This window comes from Knufia obscura (genome assembly GCF_036327395.1).
Source record: "Knufia obscura strain CCFEE 5817 isolate CBS 148926 chromosome Unknown scaffold_2, whole genome shotgun sequence".
Classification (NCBI taxonomy): domain Eukaryota; kingdom Fungi; phylum Ascomycota; class Eurotiomycetes; order Chaetothyriales; family Trichomeriaceae; genus Knufia; species Knufia obscura.
In genome coordinates this window covers 320,865-343,271 of record NW_027042688.1, presented here as the reverse complement: position 1 = coordinate 343,271, position 22,407 = coordinate 320,865, and the positions used below count along the sequence as shown (strand labels likewise).

The following is a 22,407-nucleotide window of genomic DNA, read 5'->3' as shown; positions in this document are numbered from 1 at the left end:
GAAGGAGGTGACCTACACCAGAATTTATTGGGCAAGACTTGCATGTGCTTCTCGTACCTTGCAGTAGCGAAGTCCTTGGCGTGATCGGTGCGCTGATCATTGATGCCTGGTGTTGAGATTCAACAACGGCCGAGAACAGCGTTATGGAAACTGCTGCCTTAGACTATACAGTAGCCAGAAAGCAGGTCTGGCACTGTACTATGATGTGCGTGCATTATGATCATTAATCTTCGTCTATCTTTGGGGCAAACTCCCCTAGCAGTATATCATCTGGTGCTGGCCCCTTGTTATTCCTGACCCATTCTGTTTCAACACGGAAGAAGATCCACATCCATCTTCGAATAACTTCCAAGAACTCCATGAGGAAAATGCCTCCTTCCAAATCGTTGAAATGATCGAGATGCGGTGATAATTTGACGCTCCAAGTACATCGCAAGAAAAAGTCAATGACAATCGCTGTATAGTACATTTGCTTGGCATGGAAGTACCGATTCCTGCGCAAGCCCCAAGGATGTTCCGGATCGTTCCTTTCTCGCGCCGAGGAGAAGAGGGACAAATCCCAGTCTTTGGCTACATCCCAGTAGAACGAGTAAAATGAGTTGATGAAGACGAAAAGAAGCCTAGAGATGTCAGATGCCGAGCAGTAATGGCTGTGCGCATACATACCATAATCTGAACAAGCCAGTCTCAGACATGTTGAACTTCTTTGGATCGTAGTTTCGCTGGATTGCGCTCAATACGACGACCGGGAAAGCACTCGAGTACTTCAAAGCATTGGCCAGATGTTGGCCTCCCCAACCACTTTCCGGTGTCCTATTGCGCTGGACTCGGACATATTCGATCAGGCACTGCCGCAGTCGAATGATGCTGGGAATACTGATGACCAGTGGTACCAGGTACTGCCCTCCACATCCTCGATCGGGCTTGGAAGTAGATGTAGTCTTGCTTGACAAAAGCATGCAGGTTGACACGAATAGATCGCCCAGCACTTTGGCAAAGCTCGTGAGGACATCGGCCAACAATATGTCCCCGAACTTCCCATCTTGGACCTGAGCCAAGCCTCCTATGCTGACTCTTTTGAAGGTCTGCACAAACCTCGACCGTCCACTATGCGACATGCGCTGAATAGGTACGATGAAGCATATGACGAAGAAGATCAGGTATGATTGTGGTAGGATCTGCCATTCTGCCACGGTTTGTCTGTTCCCCCCTGTGATCGTCCAGAAGAAGATAAGGGAGATGGCCAGTGGCACACTCAGAAAGGTCGCAAGGCGATAGGTCGACTGATGATGCGCAACATGTCGCTGGGCTGGACTCAGCCGAGAGGAATATCGTATAAGAGCAGGGACGTCAATTCTAACAAGATGTAGATAGTGTAGGTTTAGTCCCCATGCCCAGATGCCTGTTTGTGGTCAGCGATGCATTATCACAGCCTGGGACAGTTGGCATTTACCGCAGACCAGGATGATTGCGACTCTATAGGGGAGAGGCAAAATACGACTGAACGAGTCGAGTTCTGGCTCGACTTTAGGATCGCCATCCATGTGCCGAGGCTAGCATGCCCTTCCCTAAGCCGCAAAATAAGTGTGTAGAGTGAACTGGATGAGTGTCGCATGCTCAACTTCTGAGCTGCAGATTGTCCTCAACGACTACGGCTGGCTTCAATGCCCAGAAATGCACGGTTTGCGGTTGCGTAAGATGCCGCTTCGTTTGCCGTATGCGAGATGCGCGCCTCGGTAAGTTCATGAGCACGCTCTTCTTCCTCTAACTTACAAGTCGTACGACGGTCGCAAGTTCTTACGGATGCTCTTTCGATCCTGGGCTTAGACACACAATATCGCTCCTGCCGTGTGGTCCGGTGCAACTTGGCTGCCTACTGAGCGCAATCCTTCTTGTTTCCCAAGCACCGCCACTACTCGAGCGGGCAAGCTGCAGTGACGGGTAAACGCCTGGCAATACCAAGAGATCGTGGTCGAGATGGCTGCGCCTGAGCCAGCCTCGGAACAATACAACTATCCTTGGGCAACATCGCCAGACATCATCCGTACACACCAGAAAGATGCATATATGACAGGGACGCTGTCTACCCAGCTCAGCAGCATATTACGAGAACTGCTAGGCGCCCGTTTCGCCCACAAGTATAGCAATGCCACGACACACCTGTCCGAGCTTTTGTACCTGTGCGTTACAACGCTTCTCGGAAACAGAACACTTGGCGAAGAATACTGCGATGTCATTCAGGTCGAAGATGATACCCTCCGGCTAGCAAGCCTAGTGCGCAGAGTCGGCTACATTGCCAGCGTTGTCTTCTCACCATGGATTCTCTCCAAGTCTCTCCCAGCTCTCCGCCGGAAGCTCCGTCTGAAGCTTGAGCGGAACATCGCACGGGCGCGTCAGCGCATTGAAGGCCAACAAGCATATTCGAAGAAGCGTATCCCTGCGCCCTTCTCGCTACGCTTTCAGGAATACATACTCAGTCACCTTGATGCTCTGACCTCTTTATCACCAATCTATGCCTTGAGTCTGGCTGCCTTCTACTTCACAAGCTCCTACTATCACATCTCTAAACGTCTGTTTGGCCTCCGCTATATCTTCACCAAGAAAATCGCTCCTAGTGAGCAGCGTGTCGGCTATGAAGTTCTAGGTGTTCTCCTCGTTCTTCAGATGGCAGTACAGACAACACTCCAGATCCGCGAGACCTTCTTCGCCGCTGAGCCCGCCGAATCGACCGAGCATGTCGCAATGCAATCTGCGCAGCCTGTGCAGGTGGGTGGAGGTGTGGAATTGCCCATGGGCGGTGACTCTCTCCTGCTATCGGACCTGGATCTGCACTCTCACCTTCATCATCCTCCATCGAACGCATTTGAGAAGAACACCAACACGCCCAACGTGGACCCAAACGAGAACCCACACTACCACCTCACGAATGGTGAAACCATGGCTTGGGTTCCTGAAGGTCAGCAGAGAAAGTGTACACTGTGTCTAGAACCATTTAAAGATCCTAGTGTCACGACCTGTGGTCACGTCTTCTGCTGGACGTGCGTACAAGATTGGGTACGGGAGAAAGCGGAGTGCCCGTTATGTCGAACAACGATACAGGGCAACAAAGTATTGCCGCTAAGAGGCTAAGTCACATATATTCGAACATCAAGCAATTATACAGTTGTTATACTATTTCCACAGATATCCTCGAAGTTTTTCTCGATCGAACCATTCCATGAACGCCGAAGAAACGAAAGCATCCCTATCCAACAAACATAAGCCGTATGGCATTTTGTCACCAGCGTTCTTCTACTTAGCCCCAAGTTTGGACATTTGTGTAAGCCTTGCTGGGTACACTCGACACAGCTGCTGCGACGTGGGCCACGGCTGTTGTTGGCCCAAGTGTGAGACCTGCGGCTGTGGTGTTGGTTGGATACGGAGCTGTCGTGCCAGCACCAATGCCACGAATGGTGTACGTGTCCATTTCGAAACAATTTGTTTCCAAGCTCGTCGAGCAGAGCGGATACAGCTGTTTGCGATTGTCGAGCGTCGACATGTCGCAAAAGAGGCCTTCCGTCAGAGACACGAAATCTGGCCCTTCTGACACTGCATCTTCACAAAGCTGCTTTGCACTGTGCTCGGGAAACGAGCTTATTCTCAGGTCATCTGGCATTATTCGAGCTGTGATCTCTTGACGACGGCGCAGACCTCGTCTTCGTCTAGTTGCATCGACCGGATCGTTGAGCTTGAGATTCTCTTCTGCTGAGGGCCCGCTAGGATGGCAATCATCGGGGTGCGCAAAGCATGCCGAGCCATCCTTAGCTTTAGGTATGGGGCCCGTGATCTCTCCTGTCTCGGTGACGTCCCAGTTGATCGGGTCAAGCACAGCTGTTTGGTCTCGTTCTGTGTCCGGCCCGTCTGTCATCTGGAGGACATCAAGGAACATCGGAACGTCGTTGTCAGGGACTATGTCATCCCACATCGTGAAGCGGGGATTGCTTTTGCACATGAGTTCTGGCCGTTGATCCCATTGTGCTTGGCGTGCCTTTGCCGCCTCTGGTTCACGGTTCTTATCCCAGAAGCTCGGCATATGGATGCTAAAGCCGTTATACTTGTGTCCTTTATCGCCATTCGTGTCGATCCAAACGCATGCTGGAACCCTGGTCGCGAAAATAGCACTCGAATAATACCACGGGACACCACACAGTCTTCCGACATCACCGAACCAGGCATAGTCGTTGCCGCTTGCTGTATTCAATGTGACTACGGCTATACACACGCCATCTGTGCCGCCTGCGGAGACAGAAACGTATTGGCCGGCGCGTTTGTCGTCGCCACTTTCGAAGCTGTACTGTGCCGAGCTTCCCACACCGATTTGGCCCTCTTCGGCGCTGGTACCGATCAAATGGCCTACGCCATCCCAGACCGTGACACCCGGCGCATCGCCACCAATGCTTTTCCCGAGGTCCACTTCTGAGCTGACATTTCTGGGATCTTGTTCTCCTGTGTATATGGTAACGATGTTTGAAGGAGTGCCTGGTGGCTTGCTGAATATGGATGCTAGGTCAACGCCCACACCGAAAATGGTCGCTAAAGTATCAAACGCCGTGCCTAAAGCGGTGGAGGTCATCCTTGAGTTCGAACGAATGTATCACAAAAGGAGAGTCTGCAGCCAGGTCTTGAAGGAACGCCGATGGGCAGAAGGCGCGATTTTCGAGAAGCGACGGAGAAAATGTGGTTGAATCACTCACAAGCTACACGATGACTTCGAGTATTCATATGCATGTCCGATCACCACAATAGGCTCAAACCTGTATAGAAGAATCACAGGCAGCCGAGATTGCAGCGCCGCATTGCTGCATCGAAGCTCAAAGTCAGCGGTTACAATACACATCTTATGCACTTCGCGACACGGCCTCAGTACTAAGGCACAGCCAGATACTATGAGGAGCCTCTTTAAGGCGAAGGTGGATGGCTGAGCTGGGTCAGGGGCATCATGGCCGGTCGATACCAGGTAACGGAGTGAGACACAGTTCGTGCGTCCATGCATGGCCATGTACAAGTTCAGTATGTGTGTATATTGAATACTTGGGCTTTCATGGCATACGAAACTGTCGCTCTCACTGTTAGCTGTCTACAGCCGCAAGCTTGCCACCGTTCAGAATGCTCAGCGGGCTTTGATGCCAAGACAAATCTTATTAGCGTGAAAATAGCCGCTGCCAAGGGGGTGTTTCGGGAAGCGCTCACTTCTCCTCGACCACCGTTTAGCTCGGCCTTGGCAACCTTGCTGTACTCTTGCCGCCGGTCTTCGCTCTACATCAAGAGTCGCACGCCCCCAGAGTCGTCATGATTCTCACCTCCATATAGCCTTCCAATACAAACCAACTTCAGCAATACTTCTCCCACTCAACCAACATCCACTGAAATTCGCTGCGCAATGTGGACACAGAACCTTGTGGCCCGTGTTTCGATCATACGCCTCATCCTCTGCTCCAGGTCACTTTCAGTACAAGCGCAACTGACAGCATGCGATGACTGTTGCGAGTCCGACCAGCAGATTGGCATGTCTGCCTTCGATAGCAATATTACCTCGGATGGACCGCTGATATGGTCTGTTGGTAGCACTGTAGAGCGAGACAACGCTTACACTGAGAGCATGAACAGGTACATGAGAAGTTTCTACCTGAGCACGCCTCCAAGCTTGAACGTTTCGGACGTCACGAATTTCTCTGGTTGCGGAATCTACTTCTACAACGTCACAGCCGCTCTCCAGGTTGGTGAAGATTTCACCGAATACGCAAGTTTCTCTTGCGACACGGTCTTGAGCTCTGCATGCCAAAAGGACCTCATGCAGCAGGCGTCGGATGAAGTTCAGCTCCTCGTCGATCCAGAGACCTACCTCGACTACACGTGCGGCTCCATCGCCACCAGGCTCTCGCAAAGCTCAGTTCCCGAGAGCTGCATCCTCACTGGTCAGCAGCCCACTTGGGGCTTCACCACAGGATCGGGTATGTTAACATCACAGCTTCCGACAAACACCTATACTAACGATCTGGTCACAGACATAGCAGGAAGAGGCTTCACATTTGGTAGTGTAAGGAGCCCGAGTGACCGGGGCTGCAACGTCACAGATAGTTCAGCGGTGAACACCCTCTACGCAGAAGCAAAGTACGTCTCACTACCGCCTGGCAGCGAAGAGAGCAAGGCGTTTCAGAACGGCACCACTCCTATTTTGACCATGTTCTTTAATCGTCCGAACCAAGCTCAATCCGCGCCATTCCTACCTGAGCCAGAAATCCACCTGTCTTGCCTCAAGACGATACCGACAGAGGAGCAGCAGAAGACGGTCAACAGTGGCGTTGGCAGAATCGTGGCACCATTCTCCTCAGTATTCGCTCTACTGGTTGTCGCCGCACTCATGCTTACAGCATTATGAGTTGAGGCAATGCTGCCTGCCTGCCTGTCTGTGGCGCTTGTAATGTCTGTTGGGCAGATATAGAGCCGTGGGAGCGAGCCATATGGTCATGCTCGCGAAGTAGCGGTCTGGCACGATGCTGTTTGTCTGTCGTGAGCGCTTCGACGGCAACGATCGCTCCGAAAGTCAGTCCTACTAGCCCGCAAGGATCCTCAAGGCTATTGTCCCCCATGCACGCAGCGAGTAAGCGCCCGCAAGTGCGATCGGCGGATGCTTCTGATACTTCAGATCAGCTACGGCGAATCAGTCAACTCTTCTACTCTGGACCCTTGGACCAATGCGGCAGTATCTGCATCAGGCAGTCGATGGAGCACTCCGTTGGAAACCGTCTTGCTTCTGGGAGATGGGCAAAAAGTGGCGAATCCTGAATTTTTCGGCCCCCCGTATTGACTGTGGGCAGACTCCAGCACCCACTTCCAACCCATGCTGCTTGCAAGCACGCTCACAGAGATACACGGCATTCTCGCCAAGCACGGCTACGCCCTAGTAATCTGTTCCAGGCCTCGTCTTCAGCGTCGACCTCTCATCAGCCATTGCTCAAATGTTTGGCATGCTCGCGTTGAAGTCAGCGCCAGCTCTGGCGATTATGTCTCAACCTTAATATCACGCTGCGAATCAATATGCAGGCCTTTCGTTTGATGGGCACAATATATTCACAGCAGCGACAACAATTCTGTGTTAGCCGGGCATGAGAGGAGAACGCAATCAGGGTGAACGAAGAGAGCCAAAACATCCACGATACTGATGATACAGAGCCGTGAGCTCAGGAAAATTCCGTAGAATAGCATCAGAACTTCTTAGTCGCCAGCACTCGGGAAGCGTAAGCAGCCCTACGAGGAGTAGTGAAAGGGACTATAGGCTGTGTCCTGCGCATGTCATCAAGCATCTTCCTAGCTCTCTTGGACATTGATAGCCGTTTTCCTGTAGCACCTTGTCTGATCTTGTGATAGTCAAATTGAAAAGGATATTGGATTAGTTCATCTATCGTACATGCTGTACAGCTTCAAAAATGGTATACGATGTGTTGCCCCTCCTCAATCCCTCCTCACGTCGCTGTCGCATTCCACTTTACTCGACACAACGGCACCAGCTACCGTGTACCCCATTCAACACTCCATCCTGGAGACTTGACCGTTGTAGATCTCTTGCCAGCTGTACTTCGCCCATCATCGCGCAACAGACTTCTGAATTTGGTCTGAGTCGATACTCTTCCGGTTGGCTGTCCTAGACAACGTGCTCACCACATCTCTGCGGAGCCCGATATACTGCTAAGTCACTCACCTTGAATTGAGCTGGATAAGGACTAGGGCTACTAAAGCTTCACGATTTGCTCGCAAGTAGCAGGCGCATCAAGCCCGTCTGACGACCTCAAGCTGGTACGCAACGGAAAGACATCTCTTCCCACAGTATATATCTCTTCATCCGCTCTTCTCCTTTTGCACCTGCGCCTGCCCCGCCCCAACCTTCGCACCCCTCCCACCCATCCCCTCACTCTCCCTCATCCCCGGCCGTCCCTCCCAAAGCCCCAACAACCCCAATATCCCCTGCACCCCCTCACTCGGCTGCGCGCCCACACCCAACCAATACTTCGTCCTCGTGATGTCCAGCCGCACATCCTTGTATTTCCTTGGCTTGTAGTCCTCCATCTCCCCCGTGACCGGGTTCTGTACTTTTTCGGGCGTATGCGCTGATGCGAGCGGTGTTTGGGGCACGGGAGAGAATGTGCCGAGGACTTCCATCGGTTTGGAGTCGCGGGCGCTGCGAGCTTGTGCGACGACGATGTTGTAGAAGGGGGAGTGACGTTTGCTGAGGCGGGCGAGGCGGATTTTGACGACCATTTTAGGGGTAGGCGGAGGATGGTGGAGGGTTTGGGGATGGGAAGGTGAGTGGATGTGCTCGCTGGGATTTTGTTCGATCTCTGGGGTAGCTGGAGGGTTTGCGGTTTGGTGAAGCTTTAGACTCTACTTCAAATTCTGAGAAAGGATACGGCGTTGTAGAGGGATGATGGTATGAATTACCAGGTGTGATTTGGCTGCGTTCAATTTCTGATGCTTGTGCTTGAACACGAGATGCGACTTCGAACCACTGCAGTGCTCGCAGGAAGGTTGCGGAGCCTCGTCGTCGGTTCGGTGCGTTAGCTGTATTCGAAGCTCACCGTAGCAAACCATAGCATCGTCTCTGGTAGCGCAGGTAGCTCTACTTAGCAGTTATGACGACAACTGCATGATGTGCCCTCACTACTCGGGTCGAGACTGAGAGATATGACGAACATGATACTGTTCTAGATTGACTGTTGCTTCGCACGAGCTTGTCACTGTACTGCAAAGACTTCCCTCCGGATTGTTACGGAATCTGAACTAGTACAATCAGTAACAAGCACCAGAGATATCTCCTTGGCAGCTTCAGTACAAAGCAGCCATCGAGCAACCAAGCCACATGCTCAAGACCTTGCGACCAGTGAGCAAGCAACTTCGACTAACCTCCCTCCGACCTCTCCAAACCCTCAGACCCATAGCAACTCCGATCACATTCCAACCCCTACGCCCCCTCCAACCCGCCAGAATGGTCTCCGCCCTCAAAACCCTCGGCCCCAAACCCGCCGCCGACCTAGACGGCGACCTCATGTCCGAAGAAGGCGGCTTCAGCCTCGACCAACTAATGGAACTCGCCGGCCTCTCCGTCTCCGAAGCAGTCTACAAAGTCCACCCACCCACCTCCGGCAAACGCGTCCTCATCGCCTGCGGCCCAGGCAACAACGGCGGTGACGGCCTCGTTGCCGCAAGACATCTCTACCACTTCGGATATAGTCCCACCGTGTACTACCCCAAGCCGACCAAGAAGCCGATCTTCGATGGCCTACAGAAGCAGCTTCAGCAACTGCATATTCCATTTGCGAATGACCAGCCTTTTGAGAAGTTGGCGGGGGAGACCGATCTAATCGTTGATGCGTTGTTTGGATTCAGTTTCACGCCACCTGTTCGTGAGCCATTTGATGAGGCGATCAAGGTGATGGAGAGTGGGAAGAAGCCTGTGCTTGCTGTTGACACGCCGAGCTCATGGCACGTTGAGGATGGACCGCAGGATGAGGGGATTGGAGCGAAGTATATGCCTGATTATCTGATTAGTTTGACGGCTGCGAAGCCGAATGTGGGACATTTCAAGGGGAAGAAACACTTTATTGGGGGGAGATTCTTGGGACAGGATATTGCGAGTAAGTATGGATTGGATATTCCGGAGTATAAGGGGGTTGATCAGGTTGTGGAGGTGCCTGTTGATGTTAGGGTTGAGAAGTTGTGATTGTGGTTATAGGTGCGACAGTGTTCGAGTATGGGAAGGGGTGTAGGAAAGCATGTTCTGTACACAATGCTAGCAACGAAGAACAGGTATACCAACATTGAATGAGTTATGTCAATAGCTCCAAAATTCTGTGAGTTTGTAAGGTTCTGAAAGTGTCTGAACCGATTGCGCTGCTCTCATTATTTTCGCACCTCAATCTTCATCGTCGTCGCTACCGTATCCCACCAGAGCAGCCGACGCAGCTGGTTTGGAAGGAGCTGGTGTCGGAGTTGCGTTCGCCGAACGCCCTTGCAATGCAGCCAGCGCTCTGCTTCCGAGTATGCCATTCGAGGGCTGCTCTTGCACTGGCTCGTCCACAGTCTCCGCGAGTGCTTGCGCCTCCTGCTCGCTCGCTGCCTCAATCATCCTCCTCTCGCCCGGTCCGTCCAATTGTGCCTGCTTCTCAGCTGCCTCAACCTCTTTCTGCTTGTTGAACCAGATGGCCTCAGGCGCCTCGTACCCATCCAACCCAAACCCAGCTTCCAACCTCCGCTGCGCCCTGTCTTCAGCGGTTTCCCTTCCCTCAATCTGCCGCACGGCTGTCTCTCCAAGCGCCCGTCTAACAGCCTCAGCAGCCTGCTCTTCTATCCTCGCGACCTCCCTCTTCTGACTCAGCGGGTTCGGATCAACAGTCGCCCACCGCACATTCAGAATCTCACTGTTATCTAACGCCTGATGAGCCATCGCTTCCTTCGCAAACTGACTGTTCGCTTCATTGACATACGTCACGAATGCAACACCTCTCGCTGTAAGAACTCGTATTCGATCAATCTCTCCCCATTCCTGGAAATGCCTCGCAACAACCTCCTCAATATCGTCTGTCACATGAATCCTCCCCACATACAGCGTCCGATTCTGCCTCATGAACGATCCCACACCGCCCATGTCATCCCGGTAATCTGAGTGCCTATCCCGTCCAAAACAGTCAATGTTCGGATTGAAAATATCATAAACACCAGGCAACCGATGTAAATACTGACACTCGTGACCCTTGGGACATATCCCCCTCGCAAAGAACAGACAGAAGAAACTCCCCGGCGTCTTATCCGCTTGTGTCCAGCCTGAATGTTCGCGTACTTTGCAGCGCGAGATGGCAGCGGTCTTGGAGAGGTATGCGTCTTCGCGGTCGCCGCCTGCCCATTTGTTGTACCAGATGTTGAAGGTTGTTCCTGTTTGGGGTGGAGGTTTGCCTGTTTCTAGGAGTGCTGGGTCGATTTGGGGTGGTGCGGGTTTGCGCTTTCGGCGGATGAGTTTCGTTTTCTTTGCGGGTGGTCCTTCGAGAGTAGTTTCGGTGTTGGCTTTGGTGAGGGCGGTTGAGGAGGGTTCTTCGGGTTCTGCTGAGCGTTTACGGGAGGGGGAGGCAGGTGGTTGAGTTGCGACGTCGGCCATGTTTGCGAAAGATAATATCAAAGTAAGGTGGTGGAATGTGTCGAGCGCGATGACTATCATAAATTTCGCGGCGCAGTATTGCGGCAGGAACTATGCTCGCCGGACTTGCCTTCGCGCCGATGAGATTTGGATACCTTTCTGCCTTGAGCGGCTAGAAGTGCTCACTGCTCAGCACTAGCCCCAGGCACGTGACATACTTGAGAAGCCAGGCATTAATCTGTGAAGAGCATACTTGTATCGCAAAAACGTGAGTCTGTGCAAACATGCTTGTTGTGCAAAAAACGCGGCAAAGACCGTAGATTTCCGCTGTCAAGATGCTAAGGCGATGGGAAGTAGAGAGACCAACGTAAGAAGCAAAGGAGAGGTTCTCAACTTGCTAAGTGCTTCGTGTTGCGCATGAAAATGAGAGTCGAGGGCTCTTAAACCCTTATTCAGCAGTCACCACTCTCCTCCAGCTAGATCTATTGAGTCCTTTCTAATCTTCCCAACTCTCTACAGGCCTTGCTCGCGCACGCACAAGGAGTTGCGGCGGTACCCTGGGCCTAGGCAAACATGCTCCAGTACCGAGCCAGCAACAAGCACGAGCCTGAGGCGCCGCACCTCGACGACCTTACCAGACTGTAGCCCCATAGCCAAGCCAGCATCGGGCAGCTCCTGTTGGACCAGCACTCTGGTCACACTTTGCCTTTTGCAAGCCGAGCGCCGCATTGCCGCGAATGCAAGGTGTACACCCACCAACACAATCAGCCGGGGAGTTCCAGTTTGCACCCCCCAGAAACCAAGTTCGGCCACCGCACTCGAATTTATCGTTCCATTGTGCTATGCGTCATTCGTCAGCTGCCTCTGTCACAAGTGGAACGCCCGTTTTGTGTCTGTGACTTACGATTAGCGACAATATCGTCTAGACATTTCTGTAGGTCGGAGGTGCGACCGAAGCCGCCGTCGCCACTCGAGCATTGAACGTTGGCGTCCCTCACGGTCAGAAGGTTCGTGTTGGGCGATGTGTTCTCGACAGGCGCAGCAAGCGCGGTGCCGGCGAAGAGAGCGAGCATAATTGTTTTGTACTGCATTTTGATGGTGGTTGCTAGCTGTTGCTAGTGATTGTGTTTGTGCGTGGTTGGGTTTGCTGTTTGTCTTGATGATCCTGTTTGTTCTGTGATCTATGGAAGTGTCGTATTGGTCTAGAGAAAACACCCTTTATACCTGTATAGGGCCTCGAAGAATATTGAATTCCTCCTTCGGCGTGCCCCAAATTGTCATGCTAGAATCCTTGCACTAGTGACATCGCCTTGATGTGTCTAATCATCCTGTTTTCAGCCGCCATTGTCGATATTGAACGCTCTAGATATCTATCAACGAAAGTGCTGCAGCTCGTTCTCCTGAACGCAGCGAAAGGACTCAACGCATGAGCGCAACGGATTGGACGGGTCGTATCGAGTGTGTTTCCCGGCCCGTCGGCCATCAAACTCAACGTCTTCTGCAACAGTGACACTAACCGGTGACCCTCGACGTGCAGACTGTGTAGCCGATGGGAAAGCTCAAGTTACTCACACAAGGCAGACAAATTTACAGTTGACCCCGCCGCCCGAGATGAGATCCAGGACTGTGCAGTATTGTTGGTCACTCTTCGACATGCGTCGGAACCTTAGCAAAGAATCGTGAGACTGTAGACGCTCTGCAAGTCCACCAGCTCAGCCAACTGGGCGACGTGACCGTGCGCATGACTGGGAGTCTCGAAGCCACGTTGACAAGTTAGGGATGCCATAACGTTCAACGGTCCCAAAAGTCCATATTTCAGCTCGCGATGTGAAGCAGTCGTGGAGCCACAGGTGAAGCTAGCCTCGCACTACTCCTTGCTAACCTGGAAGTGACGGACTTTGGCCTTAGGCATCAAAAGTCTCAATTGCATTGCATCAGATTAGTCGACACGTCGTTCGGTCAGTGCATCATAAAAATTGTTATTCGAATTCAGTTTCGGTCAGCCGATGGATATGACAGACGGTCCTTCTAAGTCAGAGAGACTGAGCACCGTGGCATACATGGAAAGGTCTCTACATCCCCCCATATGCCACTTGAGTGTAGCAACACGGAACCTTCCAGAAGCTTCCCTGGGGGAGCCAATCATACGTCATTTTTTCAAATGCGCAGTTCAGCAGACACAATCGCTGGCGAGCACACGACTATTTCACCTTGTCAATGACCTTGATGCTTCGTACGGCAAACTCGTAGTAGCTTCCCATATCACACCACGCAAAAGTACCTTCGAAACCACTAGCTCCGTGCAAAATCCCGCAGAAACAGTATCTCGAGGCTTCTAGGCTGACACGTGCCCAAAGCCCTACGCTGCCCAAGGACTACATCTGTACAGCATCCTCGTTTTCGATCAACCTCTTCATTCCTGAGATACCAAATTACTCTTTACCTAATTGTAACGACGACCAACCACATCATAGATACATAAACAACCAAGTCTACCACCATGGTAGCAGAAACCAAACTCTACGACGCATTAAGTATCCAGCCATCAGCATCGCAAGAAGAGATCAAGAAAGCGTATCGGAAAGCCGCGCTGAAATGGCACCCAGACAAGAACAAAGATAAGCCCGAAGCAGGAGAAAAGTTCAAGGAAGTCTCACAAGCATATGAAGTCCTATCCGACCCAGAGAAACGGAAGGTATACGATCAATATGGCCTTGACTTCCTGCTGAAGGGCGGCGGCGCTCCACCTCCTGGCGCCGAAGAAGGAATGCCCGGTGGCTTTGGAGGAGCCGGAGGATTTCCAGGTGGTTTTCAGAGTTTCAGTTCCGGCGGTCCTGGTGGTGGTGGGAGGTCATTCCACTTCAGCACAAATGGTGGAGGCGGCGGCTTCAACTTTGGTAACCCTGAAGATATCTTTGCACAATTCGCGAAGAGCAGCGGCGGTGGTGGAGGTGGCTTCGGTGGTGACGACGATCTGTTTGACTTGCTCGGAGGTGGCATGGGCAGTAGTCGGACGAGGCGGACAGGAGGCGGTGGCTTTGGCGGAGCAGGATTTGGAGGCTCACCGAGAGGCCAGCCAAGACCGCAAACCCCCGAAGTCAGTATTGTCGAGAAGGACTTGCCGGTGTCACTGGAAGACCTGTACAAGGGCACGACGAAGAAGATGAAGATTAACAGGAAGAAATTCGATGCTAAGGGACAGAGGACGAAAGAAGAGAAGGTCCTCGAGATGGACATCAAACCAGGTCTCAAGGCTGGTAGCAAGATCAAGTTTTCCGGCGTCGGAGACGAGACAGATGGTGGATCGCAAGATCTGCATTTTATCGTGACGGAGAAGCCACATCCATCTCTGAAGCGGGAGGGTGACAACCTGAAAACGACAATCGAACTAGATCTCAAGGAAGCACTGACTGGCTGGGAGAGGAGGGTCAAGACGATAGATGGGAAGGAAGTTCCAGTCCGAGGCGGAGGTCCAACACAGCCAGGGAGCGTGCAGACGTTCCCCGGCCAAGGTATGCCTATCAGCAAGAAGCCGGGTCAAAGAGGTGATTTCTTGGTCGAAGTGAAAGTCAAGTTCCCGACGAGTTTGACGCCCGCGCAGAAGACCAAGATCAAGGAAGCGCTGGCATGAAATGAGTAATAGGGGCAGATCGCACCCCAACAAAAGTAACAAGCGGACAATCTGGTGAACTCCAACTGGATGATTCTACAGCAGGTCTGCATGACGAAGGATGAACAGCATGCATGAGAAATGGCGCAGGAGGAGTTTTGGGAAGCATTTGTTGTCAATGCATGTTCGGATCACATGGACGTGTTCACAGAGGTAATGGTGTTTGAACGCTAGGTTCGGTGGGGCGACGTCAAGTCGCAAGTCTAATGAAAAATGAACAATGTCCAGTCCTAGGTAACCAACCTTTTCGAGCTCACCCTCACGACTCAAATACAACTTATCAGATACCTGAGCATGATATAATGTCGGCCCTAGCGGAGCATGTCACTAATTCGCTTGTGGGTTTGGTTCAACGTATTTCACTGGCCTCGCTTCTCGATGGTGACCATGGCTCCTACACTTTCCGTTTGTACTTTGTCATCCGGCGATCCACGACTATAAGTTTCGGCAACCAAACGTTGAACAGATTCTTCGTATCCATTCTGCGACACCGGTCAGCACACAATTACATTTCTACACCGCCAGATACTTGACAGCGAGAATCTCTAAAGATGGCCATTTCCATGAAGTACAACAACAATCGACTGCCCAGCGAGATTTTGAAGATTCTTATGGAGTATGTCTCCTCCACCTGCTCCGAGGGCAGTTGCTTCAATCTGTCCGCACTATTGACGTGTCGGTCATGGACGGCGGCAGGTCTGGCAGTCTTGTGGAGAGATGTTGTTCATCAACAACCAGGACGGGTCACAGAGAGGACCGTAATATTAGCGCAATCCATATCTCAGTCTGCAGTGGCTCGGGAGCATATGGTGTCCTTCACGGTTGTCTTTGGCGATGCCAGGCCTGAAGATCGCAATTACAACTCTGGAAAGGACGAGGACGAACGCATATTTCCCCGCAAGCCTGCTATGGCAGCACTTTTCAGTGCGATCACAGTGCTATCTCGTCTGCAGAGCCTGTCGATCGAATTCGGTGAAGGCATGAGGGCAGATGTCGTGCTTGAGAATTTCGAAATCTTGGTGACCACCATTCCTCAGTCGCTCGAGAATCTTAGGGTCAAAGTCCGTTTCGATTGGAGCTGTTTGGACGAGGAGATTCTGTCTTTGGATGGGCACCCACCAGACGCTATCAGCAAAGCAGCTCAGCAGCTCAGAAAATTGAGTCTTGAGTTGCCGATTGTTGGTATTGGCAAGTTCCTGCCAATCAACTTGACAGGACACTATCCATGTCCAGAAGAGGTTCACATCGCAATTGAACCAGGCACATTCAGTTTCAGCGATTTCCGTAAGACGCATGACTGCATAGCAACAGCCACAAAAACCATCAGAAACGACATAAAATCTGCTGAATCGCAGGCACGGTTACCACAGTTGCGAGCCGCATCAATTATCACAAAGTTCTCTCATGCATCTTTCAGTCGCTGGCCACTGCTCTCCGACGTGCAGGCTAGCTCTTTCAGCAGCGACGTCATGTTGCAGTACTGCTTCTCCAGTTCGCGAGGTCATTATATGGCGCATCATCCGCTTTTTTGACCTACAGTTGCACGGGATGTCTTCTGGGCGCAGGTCGCCATTCCCTCAGAGCGTTTGCAGAGTCTCGAAGACCGACACATCTTCTTGGCTAGAGAACGGTATAGGCCTTCCTCCACCGCGCCCGATTTTGAGCTTGTCCAGTTGGTGGACACGCTGCCAAACATTCTTGCTATGGGAGAACCTGCTACCTGGATCGAGACACCCAAAGGCACAAAAGTACCACTATCGTTGCTGAAGGAGCACCGTGGCCGATACTACAGAATTTCGAGGGAGCACTCCGAGCTGCAAGCTAGGGGATCGCTTGAAAAACGTCATGAAGAGATCACGTTGGAGCTGGCAGCTTATCCGGATATTTTTGACTGGATTCACGCTCAAGCCGCGGGCACGTCTTCGAAACTTAGGTCCCTCATGACGTTCACTCACACACGTAGGGAGACGTAGATGTGAGCCAACGGTGCAACTCAAGGCCAAGATCAGGGCAATGCTCTTCCATGGGAAGAATTATAGAATGGTATATGCTTGGCATTAACGGCAGCCGCGAAGGGCTCCTGCCTATTCCAAGGACAAGGATTCAATTCAGGCATGCATGGGCGACAAGGGTGACTGCAATTGCAGTATTTGCGCAGGCAAAGCAATGTGACCTATTCAAATGCAAGTGTTTCAATTGATGGCACGTGATCGTCTCCAAGTCTTGTGTAGTTTTCTTTGCTGTACCGCCTGCCATGATGTGTACTGGTGTCCATGCAACTCGAAGAACCCCTTGGTTGCACGGCGGTAATCTATAACGTATGTACAGGATTCGGTGTATGATGATGAAACAGATCTAAAAAGAGGCGGCCAGAAGCGACTTATGGCGCATACCCGAAGTGTCGCAGCCCACTGGCGGTGACGAGGTAATTACTCTTCGACTGCTCCATTTATTAACATTATTGCTTTGAGCATGTTGTTGACTCAACCAACGGTTCCTCTAGTCACCGGATGGCATCGCAAGGCCACGTGGCAAGCGAACGATTGGCATCTCCTCGCATGGTCAAACAGCTAGAGTTTCCCACTTCTTGTCCTTCAGACAAATGGGTCCGGCTTCACTTCTAGTCATCAGTACTGAATATCGTCTCTCTGCGCCTTTCTTCCCTATACTCAAGGTTGTGCTTGCCTACTCGAAACTCCCCTGTACTCAGTCACCATGTCCAGCAACAATGATCACGCCACCCAACCCGCGACTCTAGTCCTGATACCATCGTGCACGAATACAGAACATGCTTCTGTTACCACTGTCTCTGATACACCTGGCGTGCACCCCGACACGAAACCCGACGAGAATGATACGGAGGTCGTCACTTTTAACAATAACAGATTACCAGATGAGGTTTTAGGAATTCTCATGGAACATGTTTTGTCAAACACTACGCGCGGTACTTGCTTCAACCTATCGGCATTGCTGACATGCCAGTCTTGGTATCGGATTGGCTCGCAGATACTATGGAGGGCTGTGGTCCACCGCCAGTATGGCAGGGTTGACTGCACAAGAACGGCCCAGTTGACGAATGTTATCCATCGATCCCAACGTGCCAAAGGAATGCTCCAGAACCTTACGATTACTGTCGCGAGCGCCCAGCTTGCCGACCAAATGACATCTACAGATGTAGTTAGCGAAGACAGCTCAGATGTCTCTAATTACGAGGACGATCCAGCCGATGACTTCGATGACCATAGCGACGATGACCTTTCGGATGACGAATACGACTGGCCTCCTCCTCCAAAGCACAAAATCCAAGACTTGCTTGCTGCAGTATTGCACTTGAAACAACTCCATACTTTGTCTGTTGACCTCGGACAGGGACTGCTCCAAGAGCAGGCTGCTGCGGCTCTACAGACGTTGAACACTGCCCTGCCGCCAACACTGCAGAACCTCAATGTCAAATTCTTGGGTTCTGAACGTGCAGGTTTTAATCTGTCGATGCAGCGTGGTTATCTATCAGTGTGGTCGATAGATGTTGTCGCTCAACGCCTGAAGAACTTGAGGCTGGAGCTGCCATTCCTCGGTCTCAACAGAATCCTACCCAGCTCTTGGTCCGGCTATTATCCTGAGTTGGAGGAATTCGCAATCATCGTCGACGGGTCCGAGGTGTCATGCGGCCAGGCATGGAGATGTCATACTTCTTTTGATTGTATCTGGGCAGTCAGCAACTCAATTGAGACTGGTATTGCCGATGGTAGGTTTCCAAATTTGCGGGTGGGCACCATATCAGGAGCGTATGCCACGAAACATTATCATCTTAACCTCGAGCCATCATTGAGCGAAGTAGCTCGACGACCACAGGACATCATCTTCTTCCGCAGCTTCAATCAGCCTCCACATGACACAGGCAGTAGCTATGCGCTCCTACGCCTCACGCCGGATCATAACGTCTTCTGGGCACAATTTACCCTCTCCTGGAAGCGCTACAAAGCGCTCAGCAAACGCAGGCACTTCTCGTATTTCAAGAAGAGAAGGTTGAACACAGGCGTCCCATACGCTGTGGTACAGGTGGTTGATGAGCTCTCTGAAATACTGCACATGGTTCGGAAGGGCACCTGGACCGAACTAGCGTCTGGGACTTTTCTACCAACACCTATGCTCGAGAGTCTGGAAGGCCGTCGTTACAAGCGTGATAAGCAACCAATCAAGACGACTCGACCAGATAAGTCGTCGGCTGCGAAGAAACACCATGAGGAACTTATGGCGAAAGTGGCGAAGTATCCAGACATGGTCAAGTTTGTGAACGCCCAGGCCAACGGCACAGCTAATCGATTGAAGCCACGCACGTGGACAAGTCGGAAGGCGCTGTACTGATGTCTTATGGCAGTCGAAGAAGGCAAAGGACTACGAGGATCTTTCCACCGAACTACAGCCCTGTGGTTCTCCTTAGAAGCATTGAAGGTCGTAACGCGATTCAGTCAGATGAAGAGGCCCGCAAGTATGCTTAGATAGCGACATAACCGTGCTGATAATCTGAGCGTACAACTCATGTGCAAATACCACTACTGTGCCATGCTAGAAACACAATCTCCTCACTGGAGAATCACATTCAACTCAACTCCCTCCTGTCGCTTTGCCTCCCAACCTCTGATATCCTTTACCGAACCACCTACGTCCCATACCCGGCCCCGACCTCTTCACCAACGGAACGTTATCACTCCCGGCTTCCCAATTCTTGAACTGTCTCGCTGGTATCTTCAATTCAAACATCCGATCAATCTCAGCCGCACTTCTATCCTTCATCTCAGGCACGAAGAAGAACGCCAACACCAGTGACAAAGCCGCGAAGCCACCGACAGGATATCCAGTTTGCGCCCGCAGATTCAGAGCATCGGTGTTGTAGAAGATGGGAAAGAGTGCACCGAAGCTGGCTGAGACACCGCCACTGACGAACCAGCCTACTCCTGATGTTTTGGCACGGAGGCGGAGGGTCGAGGTCTCGGAGGCAACGACGTAGGAGGCGGGCCAGACGCCTAGACCGACGGTTGCGATGATGACCATCATTGTTACCGGGACGTACCTGTGACAATTAGCATGAAAGTGACGCTTTAGCATAACCAGAGTTGACGTACCAGTAAATGAAGGTTCCTTCCCGTTGTATCGTCCCAGCCACACCAATCGAGAACCACATTAGCACGGCAGGGACAAGCGTAACGAGTATGAGTTTGCGCCTGCCGAATCGAGACAAAATCCAGAATGTGGAGATGTTCGCAAACAGCCCGATCGCAATACCGATGATCATGAATAGGTTTGCGGTGGTGGGTGTCACGCCCACACGTTGTAGGTAGTAAGACGCGCTTCCCATCATCGAGAGACCGAACATCTCAGGAAGTATGTTCGCGAAGACGACAATGCCCGTTCTTCGAAGGTTCGTACCCTGGAAGCAGGCGAGGTATCCGAATTTAGTCTCCTGGTTCTCGGACTTCGCGATCGTGCTCTGGAGGCGAGAGAAGCTTGCCAGATGGGCACCGGGGAACTTCTTGTTTGCTTCGAGGCGGGCATGGGCTTTCGCGGCTGCGGATGTCTTGCCTTTGCGGAGGAGCCAGGTTGGCGATTCGGGGATGATTAGGGAGGCGATTAGAGGGACGATGCTGAAGGCCCACATTGTGGCGAAGGAGATTCTGTAGGAGTTTGGGCCTTTGACGCCCATCATTACCTGGATTATGACGCTGCCTGGGATAGTTAGCACTTGTACAGTATCGAGGCCTCTTGTATAGTACCTATAATCTGACCGAGCAACTGGAAGACAGGGAAAGCTGGTAGTATCGAGGCTCGTAGCTGCTGAGGAACGGTCTCGGATAGATAGACCTGGCTTGTGGTGGTGATTGATCCGATACCCAGTCCATTGAGCACCTTGCCAACGAAGAATAGGCCGCAACGTTGGTCTATGCTGGTACCCCTGTCGGAGACAATGAAGATGACTACTGCGCTGGCTGACAAGACTGTTGCACTTGCTAACATCCATCTTCGTCCGATCTTGTCACCGAGCCAGCCGGCCAAGAGGGCACCCAGCATTGCGCTTACAGAGCCAAGTGCGTTCCAGATTGAAAGCCAGTTGGTGGGAATGATATATCCACCTTCGATATCTGGATCGACGATACCGTAGACTTTTCTGCGTACTTCGTCAGTAAGGCTCTTCCGCACATGCATGCTTGGGTCGTGCTCACTGAAATTCTGGCATAGCTGCGACTGATCCCACGAGGACGTTGTCGAAACCCCAGAGAAGGATCGTGGATGTGAGTGCAAGGGTGTACCACGACACTCGTGGCCATTTCCGTAGAGCTTGCCATAAGGTCATTTTTGGCTCGGACTCAGCTACTGGTGGCGGTAGATCCTCCTTGAAGAGGGACTCATGGTCGTCGCCAGAGTATTGTGCTTCGATCTGCTCTGAGCCCTCGCGAGCATGCTTGGGTGGAGTCGTCATTGTGGTGGGTGGTGATGCTGAGTTCAAGTGTTCGACCGGCGGGTCGCTGAATGTTAGATATATGGCATCGTGCTGTTTATGTAATTTCTGAGGAGCACATTACCACCCCTACAAAGATGCCAGTACACATGCAGATGTGTTGATCCCAGCAGTCTGGTAGGCATTTTGGTCACTGAATGCTTGTGCCAACTGGCCATGTAAGGCTTAGCTTGCTGAAGCGACATATTCACCAGATTGGTGTATTCCAGAACTGCCTGTATCAGGTCTAGCTTGCTTGACTAGCATGAGATCGACATTCGCCTCCGGGGTTCGCAATTGGTGGCTGAAAGGTTAGACCCCAAATCTAACGTCCCCAGGACAGCCCTGATGTGCGCCACGTTCCAGGTGTTCAAGACGCATGGTAGAATGCTTGTCTGCAACAAGCGCCTATATTATTAGCATACGAGGTGGAACGAAGTCACAACGTCCCCAAAAATTTGAAGCGCAACTCGCAGACGTGGTGCTACGTTAGCGTGAAGATTAGTTCCATACCCATGGCACAGCTGGCGTGACCAGGATCATGACTGTCTGGCTGCGGAGTAGCTGTCGGGTCACTTTTGTCCTGGTTGTTGCCAGTCCTCCGAGTCTCGCAGAAGCCAGGTCGTCGGGCTCGTGCATATAAGAGCGCACACGCGTCGTAATATGTTTGAAACTGGCAGAAACATACAGCCGGTAGGCTATGGCATCAACTTCACATGTATAGATCAGTGGTATAGAAGCTACCAAGCAATCCGTGACCAAAGCATTTCGTGTGGATTGATGCAGATGGGTGGCCTGAAAACGATGAAGTGCACGAATGCTTTCGGGAGACCTTCCTCTTCGACGACTACAGGAAGCTAGCGATTTGCAATCTGGGAAATTCAACCGAACCGCGAACCTGAGCTTCAACTGCCCACTTCTTGTTTCTGGACCTGCTCGGTTTCTCTCATGAACCTCGCTTTACGACTTTCAACGCAACAAAGGAACGTTGAAAATCACCACGCAAACATTATGGCAAGAGTCGCATGTGAATGGAGAAAGTATTTGACTCGGTGAGACCTTGGATGGCTGGTACAGCTTCGC

The 22,407-nt window shown here is 51.8% G+C and overlaps 12 protein-coding genes across 12 annotated transcripts; 6 read left to right on the top strand and 6 right to left on the bottom strand.

Annotated features, from left to right (window-relative positions):
• Window positions 1–223: 223 nt before the first annotated feature.
• ERD1 (protein-ER retention protein) lies at window positions 224–1,544 on the bottom strand (the record flags this gene model as incomplete). Its single annotated transcript, XM_064870426.1, has 3 exons — window positions 224–620; window positions 667–1,402; window positions 1,454–1,544. 3 exons carry the CDS (start codon window positions 1,542–1,544, stop codon window positions 224–226), a joined length of 1,224 nt encoding a protein of 407 aa, XP_064732879.1.
• A 433-nt stretch (window positions 1,545–1,977) lies between these two features.
• Window positions 1,978–3,129, top strand: PEX10 (peroxisome biogenesis factor 10; the record flags this gene model as incomplete). Its single annotated transcript, XM_064870425.1, has 1 exon — window positions 1,978–3,129. One exon carries the CDS (start codon window positions 1,978–1,980, stop codon window positions 3,127–3,129), a length of 1,152 nt encoding a protein of 383 aa, XP_064732878.1.
• A 166-nt stretch (window positions 3,130–3,295) lies between these two features.
• PMZ80_001987 (uncharacterized protein) lies at window positions 3,296–4,612 on the bottom strand (the record flags this gene model as incomplete). The annotated part of the gene is made up of 1 exon (XM_064870424.1): window positions 3,296–4,612. The coding sequence occupies one exon, from the start codon at window positions 4,610–4,612 to the stop codon at window positions 3,296–3,298; it is 1,317 nt and encodes a 438-aa protein (XP_064732877.1).
• Window positions 4,613–5,545: 933 nt separating this feature from the next.
• On the top strand, window positions 5,546–6,418 carry PMZ80_001986 (uncharacterized protein; the record flags this gene model as incomplete). The annotated part of the gene is made up of 1 exon (XM_064870423.1): window positions 5,546–6,418. The coding sequence occupies one exon, from the start codon at window positions 5,546–5,548 to the stop codon at window positions 6,416–6,418; it is 873 nt and encodes a 290-aa protein (XP_064732876.1).
• A 1,457-nt stretch (window positions 6,419–7,875) lies between these two features.
• Window positions 7,876–8,295, bottom strand: MRPS16 (37S ribosomal protein S16, mitochondrial; the record flags this gene model as incomplete). Its single annotated transcript, XM_064870422.1, has 1 exon — window positions 7,876–8,295. One exon carries the CDS (start codon window positions 8,293–8,295, stop codon window positions 7,876–7,878), a length of 420 nt encoding a protein of 139 aa, XP_064732875.1.
• A 598-nt stretch (window positions 8,296–8,893) lies between these two features.
• On the top strand, window positions 8,894–9,754 carry PMZ80_001984 (uncharacterized protein; the record flags this gene model as incomplete). The annotated part of the gene is made up of 1 exon (XM_064870421.1): window positions 8,894–9,754. One exon carries the CDS (start codon window positions 8,894–8,896, stop codon window positions 9,752–9,754), a length of 861 nt encoding a protein of 286 aa, XP_064732874.1.
• A 192-nt stretch (window positions 9,755–9,946) lies between these two features.
• CWC2 (Pre-mRNA-splicing factor) lies at window positions 9,947–11,182 on the bottom strand (the record flags this gene model as incomplete). The annotated part of the gene is made up of 1 exon (XM_064870420.1): window positions 9,947–11,182. One exon carries the CDS (start codon window positions 11,180–11,182, stop codon window positions 9,947–9,949), a length of 1,236 nt encoding a protein of 411 aa, XP_064732873.1.
• A 610-nt stretch (window positions 11,183–11,792) lies between these two features.
• PMZ80_001982 (uncharacterized protein) lies at window positions 11,793–12,252 on the bottom strand (the record flags this gene model as incomplete). Its single annotated transcript, XM_064870419.1, has 2 exons — window positions 11,793–12,001; window positions 12,066–12,252. 2 exons carry the CDS (start codon window positions 12,250–12,252, stop codon window positions 11,793–11,795), a joined length of 396 nt encoding a protein of 131 aa, XP_064732872.1.
• A 1,409-nt stretch (window positions 12,253–13,661) lies between these two features.
• On the top strand, window positions 13,662–14,792 carry SIS1 (Molecular chaperone (DnaJ superfamily); the record flags this gene model as incomplete). Its single annotated transcript, XM_064870418.1, has 1 exon — window positions 13,662–14,792. The coding sequence occupies one exon, from the start codon at window positions 13,662–13,664 to the stop codon at window positions 14,790–14,792; it is 1,131 nt and encodes a 376-aa protein (XP_064732871.1).
• Window positions 14,793–15,382: 590 nt separating this feature from the next.
• On the top strand, window positions 15,383–16,804 carry PMZ80_001980 (uncharacterized protein; the record flags this gene model as incomplete). Its single annotated transcript, XM_064870417.1, has 2 exons — window positions 15,383–16,322; window positions 16,371–16,804. The coding sequence occupies 2 exons, from the start codon at window positions 15,383–15,385 to the stop codon at window positions 16,802–16,804; spliced, it is 1,374 nt and encodes a 457-aa protein (XP_064732870.1).
• A 742-nt stretch (window positions 16,805–17,546) lies between these two features.
• Window positions 17,547–19,196, top strand: PMZ80_001979 (uncharacterized protein; the record flags this gene model as incomplete). The annotated part of the gene is made up of 1 exon (XM_064870416.1): window positions 17,547–19,196. One exon carries the CDS (start codon window positions 17,547–17,549, stop codon window positions 19,194–19,196), a length of 1,650 nt encoding a protein of 549 aa, XP_064732869.1.
• A 240-nt stretch (window positions 19,197–19,436) lies between these two features.
• On the bottom strand, window positions 19,437–21,306 carry PMZ80_001978 (uncharacterized protein; the record flags this gene model as incomplete). The annotated part of the gene is made up of 4 exons (XM_064870415.1): window positions 19,437–19,902; window positions 19,955–20,555; window positions 20,615–20,994; window positions 21,050–21,306. 4 exons carry the CDS (start codon window positions 21,304–21,306, stop codon window positions 19,437–19,439), a joined length of 1,704 nt encoding a protein of 567 aa, XP_064732868.1.
• Between the last annotated feature and the right edge of the window lie 1,101 nt (window positions 21,307–22,407).